The sequence below is a fragment of the Carcharodon carcharias genome, chromosome 3, assembly GCF_017639515.1.
Source record: "Carcharodon carcharias isolate sCarCar2 chromosome 3, sCarCar2.pri, whole genome shotgun sequence".
NCBI classification, from domain to species: Eukaryota; Metazoa; Chordata; class Chondrichthyes; order Lamniformes; family Lamnidae; genus Carcharodon; species Carcharodon carcharias.
The window spans coordinates 174276635-174290417 of NC_054469.1; the positions used below are offsets into that span (position 1 = coordinate 174276635).

General features: G+C 42.8%; 1 protein-coding gene across 4 annotated transcripts in view; it reads right to left on the reverse strand.

The window, feature by feature from the left end:
- Nucleotides 1-5763: 5763 nt before the first annotated feature.
- tbc1d7 (TBC1 domain family, member 7) overlaps nt 5764-13783 on the reverse strand; it is a 65163-nt gene continuing 57143 nt past the window's right edge. For all 4 annotated transcript variants that reach the window (XR_005942667.1, XM_041184970.1, XM_041184971.1 and 1 more), the window contains 2 exons: nt 12739-12868; nt 5764-5920 (listed from right to left, as the gene is read on the reverse strand). Coding sequence is in view for 3 of the 4 variants with exons in the window: in XM_041184970.1 (XP_041040904.1) it covers nt 5834-5920; nt 12739-12868 (217 nt within the window). In the remaining variant the exon portion in view is untranslated. The remainder of the gene's footprint in view (nt 5921-12738; nt 12869-13783) is intronic.

The following is a 13783-nucleotide window of genomic DNA, read 5'->3' on the forward strand; positions in this document are numbered from 1 at the left end:
CATTGTATGTTTTCAAGAAGGAGTTAGATACAGCTCTTGGGGTGAAAGGGATCAAAGGATATGGAGAGAAAGGCTATTGAGTTGGATGATCAGCCATGATCATAATGAACGGCAGAGCAGGCTCGAAAGGCCGAATGGCCTACTCCTGCTCCTATTATCTATGTTTCTAAGAAAATGTGGCCAAACATTGATTGTCAACTTGCAGATCCTTCCAACATGCCTACAGCAAGTGATGAGAGAGGAGACTCCTGGGCAGCCATGCTTGATGCTGTCAGAATGGGTGCATAATGACCAGAAGTGCAATGGGTGTATACGCACGTAGGTGGGCCATATCAAATACTGAGTCCAGCAAACGTTTCAGACCAACAGCTAGTTGGTGTAGCTACTTTATGGAATGAAACAGTCTAGTATTGTGGCAGAAAACCAAGATTGCACAGATACTACCAAAAGATCTCAATGCCAAAATGACCAACTCCCCAGTGATTCATCATCAGACAGCAGCAAAAATACAAATGCCTATCAAGTCACATTGGCAATGTGGATGAAACACCCAAGAATTGTGATATGCCCAGCAGCTAAACTGTGTAGTGGAAAGATTCAAAAACAGTTCTAGTGAAAGCTCTATTCTGTCACATGAGAAGATAAGATTCACAATGGTACTAGCCTGCATGGCTGATGGAATGAAATTAAAGCCTACAGTAAGTTTCAAACGTAAAACCATGCAGAACATCATTATACATTCTGAAGAAACAGGTGGTTGTGGAGAATGAGAAATAAAAACAGATAATGCTGGTAAAACTCAGCAGGTCTGGCAGCATCTGTGGAAAGAGAAACAGAGTTAATGTTTCGAGTCAGTATGACTCTTCTTCAGAGATGCTCTCAGAGATGCTTGTGCAAGTCCAAGATAATGGTTGGATGGAGTGAAATCATGGATCGATAATGGGAGGAATAGGCGTCCTGGTGGCCCAAGTAAAGAATTCTTCGTGTGGGGCATGTTCAGATTCCATATAACCAATGAAATCAAGAGGTGCCTGCAAAGAAATAACACCCGCATTGCAGTTGCACCAGAGGATCTGGTTTCTGATAAGGGGTTGGAGCTACCCTGCCATTCCTCTATTAAATCATAAAACTTACTACTTAAAATAAATAAAGACTCACCGGCAACTCACTTTTCTTCTACTGTCACTTAAATATAGGGAGGTTAATTCAAATGCTTTACTCAACTCTTATATAAAAAAAATAATTTCCCAGTTCCTTAAACTAACTCCCCAACTTTGGAGAACGGGAAACAAAGCTACAATACTCACTAGTCATTCAATTCATGGCCTTAATTCCTGTGATGTCACAGTTTGTTTTTTTCTTTTGTTTTTGAAGGAAGATATCAATGAACTAGTCAGGTGTTCCTGACACGCTCATTTTTGAAAATTCCTTTTTCACAAAAGGAATTGCATTTCTTAAAAATTGACTTGTATTTATTTAACTGGTTTCACAATTTCAGGACATCTCAGAGCACTTGTTGGATGTATGTTTTTATTTGCACCAATATATACAGTTAGGACTGTTTTCCTTAGAGAAGATTGAGAGGAGATTTGATTGAGGTATTCAAAATCATGGGGGGTCTGGACAGAATAAATAGGCAGAAACTGTTCTCACTCGTGAAGGGAACGAGAACGAGAGGGCACAGATTTAAAATAATTAGTAACCGTGATATGAAGAGAATCTTTTTCATGCAATGAATGGTTAGGCGTTGGAATACACTGCCTGAGAGTGTGGCTGGTTCAATTGAAGCATTCAAAAGGGAATTAGACTTTTATCTGAAAAGGAAGAATGTGCATGGTATTACAATCCTTGTCCAGACCCCAGGAAGAGGAGAGGAGGTCCAGTTAGGGACTAGTTATACTTTGTCTAAAGTAGTTAAAAGTTGAGACTAAAGACACCTGCTTTTGGACTAAAGCCACAAGATTCCACAGGATTTGAACAAACACAAACTATATGATACAAGCTAGAAAAGTAAAGCAGGTCTTGCTGCATATGGGCACGGACTGCTTCTGTATCTGAGGAGTCACAAATGGTGCTGAACATTGTGCGAATCATCAGCAAACATCCACAATTCTAACCTTATTTTGGAGGGAAGGTCATTGGTGAAGCAGTTGAAGATGTTTGGATGGAGGACACCATCCTGCAGTGATGTCCTAGGACTGAGGTGATTGTCCTCCATCAACCACAACTGTTTTCTTTTATGCTAGGCATGACTCCAACCAGTGGAGAGCTTTCCACCACCTCCCCGCCCCCGATTCCCATTGACTCCAGTTTTGCTAGGGCTCCTTGATACCACACTCGGTCAAACGTTGCCTTGATGTTAAGGGCAGTCACTCTCACCTCACCTCTGGGGTTCAGCTCTTTTGTTCATGTTTGGACTAAGGCTGTAATGAGGTCAAGAGCTGAGCAGCCCTAGCGGAATCCAAACTGAGCATCTGTGAGTAGGTTATTGCTCAGTAAGTGCCGCTTGATAGCATTGTCAACAACCCCTTCCATCAATGATGCTCGAGAGTCAACTGATGGGGAGGTAATTGGCCGGGTTGGATTTGTCCAGCTTTCTGTGGATCGGACCTACCCTGGGCAGTTTTCTACATAGCTGGGTAGATACCAGTGTCGTAGCTGCACTGAACAGCTTGGCTAAGGGTTCTGGAGCACAAATCTTCAATACTGTCACTGGAATATTACCAGGGCCAATAGCTTTTGCAGTATACACTGCTTCAGCTTCATCTTTTCCACTGATGTGCTGGGCTCCCCCATCGTTGATGAGCTCCATCAAGAGAGAATCTAGCCATCGCCCCATGACATTCAAAGGCACTACTATCACTGAATCACCCATCAACAGCCTGGAGGTTACCATTGACCAGAAAGTGAACTGAACCAGCCATATAAATACTGTGGCAACAAGAGCAGGTCAGAGGCTCAGAATCTTGCAGCAAGTAACTCACCTCCTAACTCATCAATGCCTGTCCGTCATCTACAAGGCACAAGTCAAGAGCGTGATGGAACACTTGCCTGGATGAGAGCAGTTCCAATGACACTCAAGCAGCTTGACACCATCTTGGACAAAACAGCCCGCTTGATTGGCACCACATCCACAAACATTCACTCCCTCAACCACTGATGCAGAGTAGCAGCAGTGTGTACCATCTACAAAATGCATTGTAGGAACTCACCAAGGCTCCTCCAACAGCACCTTCCAAACCCATGACTGTTACCATCTAGAAGGACAAGGACAGCAGACACATGGGGACTCCACCACCTGCAAGTTCCCCTCTAAGCCACACACAATCCTGACTTGGAAATATATCGTCATTCCTGCACTATCACTGGGTCAAAATCTTGGAACTCCCACCCTAACAGCACTGTGGGTGTATCTATACCACATGGACTGCACCGGTTCAAGGAGGCAGCTCACCACCACCTTTTCAAGGGCAATTAGGGATAAACAATAAATGCTGGCTTCATCAATGACACCCACATTCATTGAGTGAATAAAAAAAATGGGGATATTTGTGGAGCCTCCTCCACCAGTGAGTTGCTTAATTGTCTACGACCATTCACAACTGGATGTAGCAGGACTGCAGAGCTGAGATTTGATCCATTGCTTGTGGGATCACTTAGCACTATCTAATGCTGCTTTTGTTGTTTGGCATGCAAATTGTCCTGTGTTGTAGCTTCACCAGGTTGTCTCCTCATTCTTAGATATGCCTGGTGCTGCTCCTGGCATGTTTTCCTGCACTCTTCATTAAACCAGGGTTGAATCCCCAGCTTGATGGTAATGGTAGAGTGGAGGATATGCCGGGCCATGAACTTACAGGCTGTGGTTGTATACAATTCTGCTGCTGCTGATGGCCCACAGCATCTCATGGAGGTCCAGTTTTGAGTTACAAGATCTGTCTAAAATCTGTTCCATCTAGCACAGTGGTAGTACTACACAACATGATGAAGGGTATCCTCAATGTGAAGACAGGACTTTGTCTCCACAAAAACTGTGCAGCGGTCACTCCTACTGATAATGGACAGATGTACCTGCAACAGGTAGATTGGTGAGGATGAGGTCAAGTAGGTTTTTCCCTCTTGTTGGTTCTCTCACCACATGCTGCTGAAACCAGTCGAGCAGCTACGTACTTTAGGGTTAGGCCAGCTTGGTCAGTAGTTGTGCTAGCGAGCCACTCTTGGTGATGGACATTGAATTCCCCCACCCAGAGTACATTGTGCCCTTACTATCCTCAAATGCTTCCTCCAAGGGGTGTTCAACATAGAGGAGCACTGATTCATCAGCTGAGGGGCTGGGGGAAGGTGGGGTTGATGGTGGTAACCAGCAGGAGGTTTCCTTGCCCATGTTTGTCCTGATGCCATGAGACTTAACGGTGTCCAAAGTTGATGTTCAGAACTCCAAGGGCATCTCCTTCCAAAACTGTACACCACTGTGCCATCACCCCTGGTGGGTGCGTCTGGTTGGTGGGACAGGGCATACCCAGGGATGATGATGGTTGTGGCTAGGACTTGGTAAGGTATGAATCGTTATTGTTTTGATTAATTAATTTTGACTATTAATTTTGTCCCGAATTATTCTTTCTCGAAGTTTCCCCCACCACCAAAGTTAAACTGACTGGCTTGCAGTCGCTAAGCTTATCTTTGAACTTTTTTTTGAACAGTGCAACGTTTGCAATTCTCTAGTCCTCTGGCACCATCCCTGAATCTTAGGAAGTCTGGAAAATTACCTACTCACCTGCTCACCAAATTATCCACTTACCAAATATTTAGCAGAAGTGGACAGGCCAAATTGAACAGCTGCAGTTTCCGTTGCATCTTTTAATGGATCATTAGCTGCCCGAGTACAATTGTCTTGGTGAATTATACAATGAAAGGCACATGTGATTCTGAAAATATGGCTGCTGTGAAAGTGGTCATCAAAAGATGAGAGTTGAACCTGGATAATCTGGCCTCAGTTACACTGATAAAGCGTCTGCCATGGTTGGTTGGAGCTTTGGCTTCATTATGTTACACTATTCATTAACGTTATGCTGCTCAAATCTCTGATTTCTCTTACTCTTCTTCAATTCTAGCATCCCATCCTTCCCTAATTTAACCACTTTAATTATAATGCCCCATAACGTGTTCTTCTAATGAAAAAGATATATTTTCTTCAAGTTTCTCTGCATTTCCTTATATTAGGCAGCATTCGGACAGAGAGGGCACAATGCAGATTCAAGGGTTCAATATCTATCCTATAGATCCATAGAGGAGGAGGGGAAACCCCTCTGCAGGACTGATTTGAAACACATTTTCAGACTTTCCATCCGCACGGCCTTGTCATTGGGTCATGGAGCCTCTGGCTCCAAGGCACCCTGGCCTGCCAGGCTCTAAATTTGGCAGGGGCCAATCCAAAAGCAATAAACTACAAAACCATTGCAAATTGACCCCACACTCAGCAGCTGACCCTATTCCCAACCCGCCCCTGGGTATGGCTGCCAAATTGGGAATGCATTGGGGACTGCCCTGATGCAGCTCACCCCTATTTTCCCCCACCATCTTCAACGTTGCTTCCACTGAACAAAATTTTAAAAAGAGCCTTTTAACTCCATTTCTCGTTCCACAGATGCTGCAAGACCTGAGTAATATTTCCAACATTTTATGATCTTATTTCAGATGTCCAACATCCACAGTATTTTGCTTTTGCCAGAGCGTTGTCCAGTTGACTTAAAATACAGGACTCAAGTGTTATGCAAAATTATTTTAATAAATTAACTAGAAGACAGTTATTATTACATCAATTTCATTCAATTTTTAACTATACAGAGTGCACAGGGGTTCCAACATACTTGTGCCATAAGTCAATGGCCTTGCTGATGATGGCATCTGTATTCTCCTGTGGAATCTAAATGAACACACAATTAGTGCACTGTCGTAGTGGGGCAAAGAAACAATATTAGTTAGCATCATAGTGATTTCCAATTATTTTTGATATAAAAAAATTACAATAGCATTATCTTTAAAGATGTTAAAAAAAGATAAAAGCACATAAATTTTTCTTTTTTAATCCATTCATGGGTGATGGGGATAGCTGGCTAGGCCAGCATTTATTGCACATCCCTAATTGCCCTCAAGAAGGTGGTGGTAAGCTGCCTTCCTGAATCACTGCAGTCCATGTAGTGTAGGGTACACTCACAGTGTTGTTAGGTAGGTAGTCCCAGGGTTTTGACCTAATAGTGCAGGAACAACAATATATTTCCAAGTCAGGATGGTGCATGGCTTGGAGGGGTACTTGCGTTCCTGTCCGTCTGCTGCACTTGCCCTAGGTGGTAGAGGCCGTGGATTTGGAAGGTGCCTGTCAAAGGACCCTTAGCAAGTTGCAGCACTGCATCTTGTAGATGGTACACACTATGTCACTGTGCATCAGTGGTGGAAGGAGTGAATGTTTGAGGTGGTGGATGGGATGCCAATTAAGCATGCTGCTTTGTCCTGGATGGTGTCAAGCATCTTGGGTTTTGCTGCAGCTGCACTCATCCAGACAGGTGGAGGGTATTCCATCACATTCCTAACTTGCGTCATGTAGATGGTGGACAGGCTTTTGGGAGTCAGAAGGTGAGTTAGTCACTATAAAATTCCCAGGCCCCAACTTGCCTTTGTAGCCAACATTATATGGCTGGTGGTTTTTGTCAATAGTAACCCAGGATGTTGATAGTAGGGCCTTCAGCAATGGTAATGTCGTTGAACATCAAGAAGAAATGTTTAGATTCACTCTTGAAGATGGTCATCCCCTGGCATCTTCTCAAGGGCAATTAAGGATGGGCAATAAATGCTGGCCTAGCCAGCAACGCACACATCCCATGAACGAATAAAAAAAAACTTGTGTGACATGAATGCTACTTATCACTTATTAGCCCAAGCCTGAAGGCTGACCAGATCTTACTGCATGCAGGGATGAAATGCTTCAAAATGAGAGTTTGAATGCAGTGTTCATTACCAATCATCAGTGAACATGCCCAACTTGACCTTATGATGGTGGGAAGGTGATTGATAAAGCAGCTGAACATAGTTGGGCTTATGACATTGCCCTAAGGAACTGTAGTGATATCCTGTGCTAAGATAATGGGTCCCCAATAACCACAGCTATCTTCCTTTTTGCTAGGTATGACTCCAATCATTAGAAAGTTTTCACCCTGATTTGAATTTTACTAGGGCTCCTTGCAGCCTTACTTGGAGAGATGGTAGCATAGTGATAGAGTAATTGGACTAGTAATCCAGAGGCCTAGGCAAATGCCCAGGGAACATGGGCTCAAATCCCAAAATGGAAGCTGGGTTAATTGAATTAATTTTTAAAAAATCTGGAATTTAAAGTTAGTCTCAATAATGGTGCCCATGAAACTATTGTCAATTATCATAAAGACCCATCTGGTTCACTAATATCCTTTAGGGAAGGAAAGCTGCCATCCTTACCTGCCGTGGCTTACACGTGACTCTGGACCCACATCATTGTGATTGACTCTTAAGTGTCCTCTGAAATGCTCAGTTCAGGGGCAATTAGAGATGGGCAACAAATGCTGGCTTTGCCAGCGACGCTCACATCCCATGAAAGAATAAAGAAAAAAAATGAATACGTGGCTTAAGAGTTGGTGCAGGAGGGAGGGTTTTAGATTCCTGGATCACTGGGACCGTTTCTGGGGAAGGTGGGACCTGTATAAGTGGGACGGTCTACATCTGAATCAGAGCGGGACTAACATCCTTGCAGGCGGGTTTGCTAGTGTTGTTGGGAGGAGTTTAAACTAATTTGACAGGGGGGGGGGGACACAATGTTAGCAGAATAGGGACATATAATAATACAGTAAAACAATCAAGTCAGAGGGGATACAGCTGCATTAAGTTTCAAGGGAGTAAGGCAAGGCTGGATGGCCTCTACTTTAATGCCGGGAGTATTACAGGTAAAATGGATGAGTTAAGGGTGAGGATTGACACGTGGAATTGTGATATAGTAGCCATCACTGAGATGTGGTTGAGGGAGGGGCAGGATTGGCAGCTCAACATTCTAGGATATAGAATCTTCAGGTGAGACAGGGGAGGGGGTAAAAGAGGAGGAGGCATTGCATTATTAGTTAAGGAGTCAGTTACTGCAGTAAAGAGAGATGATATCTTGGAGGGGGCATCGAATGAAGCTTTGTGGGTAGAGCTTAGGAATAAAAAAGGGGCAGCCACATTGTTTGGTGTTTATTATAGGCCCCCAGATAGCAGGAAATTGAGGAGCAAATATGTGCACAATTTGCGGAGATGTGCAAAAACAATAGGGTAATTATACTAGGTGATTTCAACTTTCCCAACATTAATTGGGATGGACATAGTGTTAAGGGCTTGGGTGGAGTGGATTTCTTGAAATATGCACAGGAGAAGTTTTTAGGTCAATATGTAGAGGGTCCAACAAGGGACGGCACAGTGCTGGACTTAATTCTGGGGAATGAAGCTGAGGTGGTGGTGGGCGAGCATTTTAGCGATAGCGACCACAATATGGTACAGTTTAAGTTTGTTATAGACAAAGAAATAGACAAGTTGCAAAAAAATGTTTTGGACTGGGGGAGAGTGGATTTTAGTAAAATAAGGCAGGATCTGGCCAAGGTAGACTGGGAACAGCTACTTGTGGGGAAATCTACAGAAGGACAGTGGGGGAGGGGGGGGGGGGGTTCAAAAAGGAAATGGGAAGGGTACAGGCTCAACATGTTCCCTCTAGGGTGATAGGAAGGAGTAACAAGCCCAGAGAACCATAGATGGCCAGAGACATTCAGGTTATGATGAGAAGGAAAAGAGAGGTTTTTAGCGGGTACAAGGGAAGCAAATCAGTGGAGGCATTAGTGGAGTACAGAAACTGCAGGGCAGAGCTTGATAAAGCAATTAGGAGAGCAAAGAGGGGATATGAGAAAGCTCTGAGTGGTAAATGAGGGGAAATCCCAAGATATTCGATTAGTATATCAAAGGGAAGAGGATAACCAGGGAAAGAGTAGGGCCCATAAGGGACCAAGGGGCCAATCTATGGGTGGAGCCAGATGACATCTCTAGAGTGTTGAATGAATACTTCACATCTGTCTTCACCCAAGAGAATGAGGATGAAGGTATCAAACTCAGGGATAGAGACTGCAAAGTTCTTAAGCAAATTGATACAGGGAGTGACAAGGTATTGGAGGTGTTGGCAGGCTTAAAAGTGGACAGATCTCCAGGTCCGGATGATTTGTGTCCCAGACTGCTGAGGGAGGCAAGGGAGGAGGTCGCAGGGGCTCTGACCCAAATTTTTAATTCCTCTCTGGTCACATGGGAGGTGCCAGAGGACTGGAGAACAGCTAATGTGGTTCTGCTATTTAAGAAGGGTTTTAGAGATAAGTCAAGGAATTACAGGCCCATGACTCTCATGTCAGTGGTAGGGAAACTATTGGAGAAAATTCTGAAGGAGAGTATCTATCTCCACTTGGAGAGGCAAGGTTTGATCAGAGATAGTCAGCATGGCTTTGTCAGAGGGAGGTCATGCCTAACAAATTTGACTGAATTTTTTGAGGAGGTGACCAGGTGTGTAGATGAGGGTAGTGTGGTTGATCTAGTTTATATGGATTTCAGCAAAGCCTTTGACAAAGTCCCACATGGGAGACTTATAAAGAAGGCAAATGCACAAGGGATACAGGGTAATTTGATAAGGTGGATTCAAAATTGACTTAGTTGTAGGAGACAGAAGGTGGTGACAGAAGACTGCTTTAGTGACTGGAAGCCAGTGTCCAGTGGCGTACCACAGGGATCTGTGCTTGGTCCCCTATTATTTGGCATTATAAACGACATAGATGACTATGTGGGGGGTAGGGTTACTAAGTTTGCAGATGACACAAAAATTGGCCAGGTGGTCAACAGTCAGGGTGAGTGTCTTGGGCTACAGGAAGATACAGACGGGATGGTCAAATGGGCAGATAAGTGGCAGATGGAATTTAACCTTGAAAAGTGTGAGGTGATACACTTTGGAAGGAGTAATTTGACAAGGAAGTATTCAATGAATGGCATGACACTAGGAAGTTCAGAGGAACAAAGGGACCTTGGCGTGTGTGTCCACAGATCTCTGAAGGCAGAGGGGCATGTTAGTGGGGTGGTGAAAAAGGCATATAGGACTTGCATTTATCAATCAAGGCATAGATTAGAAATGTAGCGAGGTCATGTTGGAGTTGTATAGAACCTTGGTGAGGCCACAGTTGGAGAACTGTGTGCAGTTCTGGTCGCCACATAACAGGAAAGATGTGATTGCACTGGAGGGGGTGCAGAGGAGATTCACCAGGATGTTGCCTGGAATGAAACATTTAAGTTATGAAGAGAGGTTGGATAGACTTGGGTTGTTTTCACTGGAGCAGAGAAGACTGAGGGGCGACCTGATCGAGGTGTACAAGATTATGAGAGGTATGGACAGGGTGAATAAGGAGCAGCTGTTCCCCTTAGTTGAAGGGTCAGTCACAAGGCGACATAAGTTCAAGGTGAGGGGCAGGAGGTTTAGGGTGGATGTGAGGAAAAACTTTTTTACCCAGAGGTTGGTGACAGTCTGGGATGCGCTGCCTGGGAGGATGGTGGAGGCAGTTTTGCCTCACATCCTTTAAAAAGTACCTGGATGAGCATTTGGCACATCATAACATTCAAGGCTACGGGCCAAGTGCTGGTAAATGGGATTAGGTAGGTAGGTCAGGTATTTCTCACGTGTCGGTGCAGACTCGATGGGCCGAAGGGCCTCTTCTGCATTGTGAAATTCTGTGATGTTGCTTTGATGTCAAGGGCAGTCATCTTCATTGCACCTCTGGAATTCAGCACTTTTATCCATGTTTGGACCACAGCAGCGATAAGGCCTGAGATGAGTGTCCCTGGAGAAACTCAAACTGAACATCAGTGAGTAGGTTATTGCTGAGTAAGTGTCATTTGATAGCACTGTTGAAGACATCTTGCATCACTTTGCTGATGAAAGCAGAGTGATGCGGCTCAATATGACCACATTGGATTCGTCCTGCTTTTTAATGGACAGGACATGACCTGGGCACTTTTCCCATATTGTTGGGCACATGCCAGTGTTGTAGCTGTACTGGAACAGCTTGGCTCGTGATTTGGCTTATTCTGGACCACAAATATGCAGTCTTGCTATGATGCTGAAATGTGCTCTTGTGAATTTCCATAAGAAAGTTATTTGTGTTTTATTAATAAACAAAGGCAAGGATTAGTCAGCCTGTATGGTCCCCATTTTAACAGGAACTATTTATAAAAACAGAAAGGCACAGTCTGCAGTATTAAGGATGAAGTCAATTATGTCAGCTCTTATCACAATCCTGATGGACTATCACTAATAAATCAGTATGCAATTGTTCAAATCTTGCTCTGCCTAAGATTTTCAAAGTAATTTATTTGCATTTACACCTCACTGCACTGCTATGCAGAGCAGCTTTCCTGACTGGGAAGACACGCTAAATACCTATGCTCAAGTCTCCATTAATGTCACTTAATGGATCAGCTGTTGCCTTATATGCTAATTGGTCCTGACCCAATCTTCACTTGGCACATTCCCACAGCACAAGGCAGAGTACAGAGGTTTAATCAGGAAAATAGAAATAATCCAGATTATTTGACAAAACTAGTTTTATTTTAAAAATCTGTGAAAAGTTAGCATTCAATACCATCTATTTTCAATATCTCTTACCACCGTTCCAATTTTTGTTCAGTGAAAGGCTGGAGGAATTCATTGTTGAGCTGCTTATGAATGCTTGCAGACACATGGTGGTCCCTGACATGCTCATTTTTTGATAGAATCTCATTGTCTAGTGGGGCTATACCTTACACTTGGTTATTTCCTATGTGATGCTCTAGTGTGTACAGTGACTGTGATACAATTCCTCCTTCAACTCCTAACGGAGGAAAGGAGAACCAAAATGGGTAAAAAGAAACTGATCAAATAAAAGAAAATGACAATCCTTGTTCCCCTCCCACCAAAAAGGAAAGGGAAGCAGATTGGACAAGGCTATCACAAGGCCATTGCTTGCTCTGCATTTACAATACAATCTGAAAAAAAGTGAAGAACTTTAAATTCAGAAGAACTGTGTCTAAAAGAAACAAAGGCCCGAGATTGAAATGGAAAGTAAAATTAAAAATCGGAAAGAGACTGGATTCAGACAATTAGATTAGTAGGAGGATATTAGTAGGAGGATATGAGTAAAGATCACAAAAGGAATTGCATCTTAAAAATGGACTTGGATTTATATAGTGCCTTTCACAACGTCAGAACATCTCAAAGCACTTTCTGGATGTATGTTTTTATCTACACTAATATATCCAAATAATGCAAATTGCTTAATGCAACTATATTATGACTAATTAAACATCTGAGTAAATATTTACTTTAACCAAAGAAGGCAGTTTCATTCTTGCAAGAAATTGAAAGACAGTTAATTAGCATATATGGGTTTTGATAATTTTCGAAAACTAAGTGCTCAAAGATCAGCTGCAGTAATCAATCAATAGCAAAACCCAGTTTGATAATCAAAATTGCACAATCTCAACCATCACTAGAAATGCAGTACAGCTACTCACTATTATGCAAAAAGTAATTTGCAACATTGATACTCAAGATGAGGTACTGTGCCTTATTATTCAAGTTACCAAAACAACAATATAGCATTATAAGAAGTTGAAGATCCCAGTGATACTTACATTTTGCAGGAAGTGGGCAATATTTTCTGCTTTATTCATTGCCATTAATTTCATTTTAAAAGTTAATAAAATCTCCATGGCTACAAAGACCAGGATTTTGCAGGATCCACTTATGATTTTGTCCCAAACTCTGAAAATCAAAAATCATCATGCTTGAAATGTGATTTCACAAACAAAATAAGCCTGATGCATGAACTGATAATGCCTTATTAAATGAAATGCCTCAAAAACATGCACACAATGGATTACCTTTGAAGTATGATTATTATGTAAGGTAGCACTGTGTACAATAACTCACAAAAAACAACTGATTTGTTAATATATGTTTGGTACTGTTGGTTGTGGCAGGAAAACAGGCCAGGATACTAGGAAACTTATATACTCATCTTCAGATAGTGCGATGGAATTCATAATGCCCATTTCTGAAGCAGAACAAGCAGCTTAGCATCTGATGCAAAAGATGGTAATTCTAACAGTAGCACAGAATTTGCTGGAGCAGGACATTTCATGGCATGTCATTATTAGATTTGCTCATGCATCCTTCAGCCCACATATATGTTTTCCTGTAAATTGCTGGAAGTGCAAGTTGATACTGGCACAGCGAAAACAACAGCAATCTGGGACCTTGGTGAACAAAGGAACAGATAGTGCAGCTCTTTGACCAATGAGATTAAAGGATTGAGAAATAAATAAACGAAGGGTGAGAAGAAGAATGAATTTGAGTGGGTAAAGGGGAGGCAATAGAGTAGTGGTATTATCACTGGACTAGTAATCCAGAGATTACCCCAGGGTAATGCCCTGGGGATCCAGGTTCAAATCCCGCCACGGCAGATGGTGGAATTTGAATTCAATAAAAAATATGTAATTAAAAGTCTAATGATGACCATGAAACCATTGTCGATTGTTGTAAAAACCCATCTGGTTCACTAATGTCCTTTAGAGAAGGAAATCTGTTGGCCTTACCTGGGTCTGGCCTACATGTGACTCCAGACCCACAGCAATGTGGTTGACTCTTAAATGCCCCCTGAACAAGGGCAATTAGGGA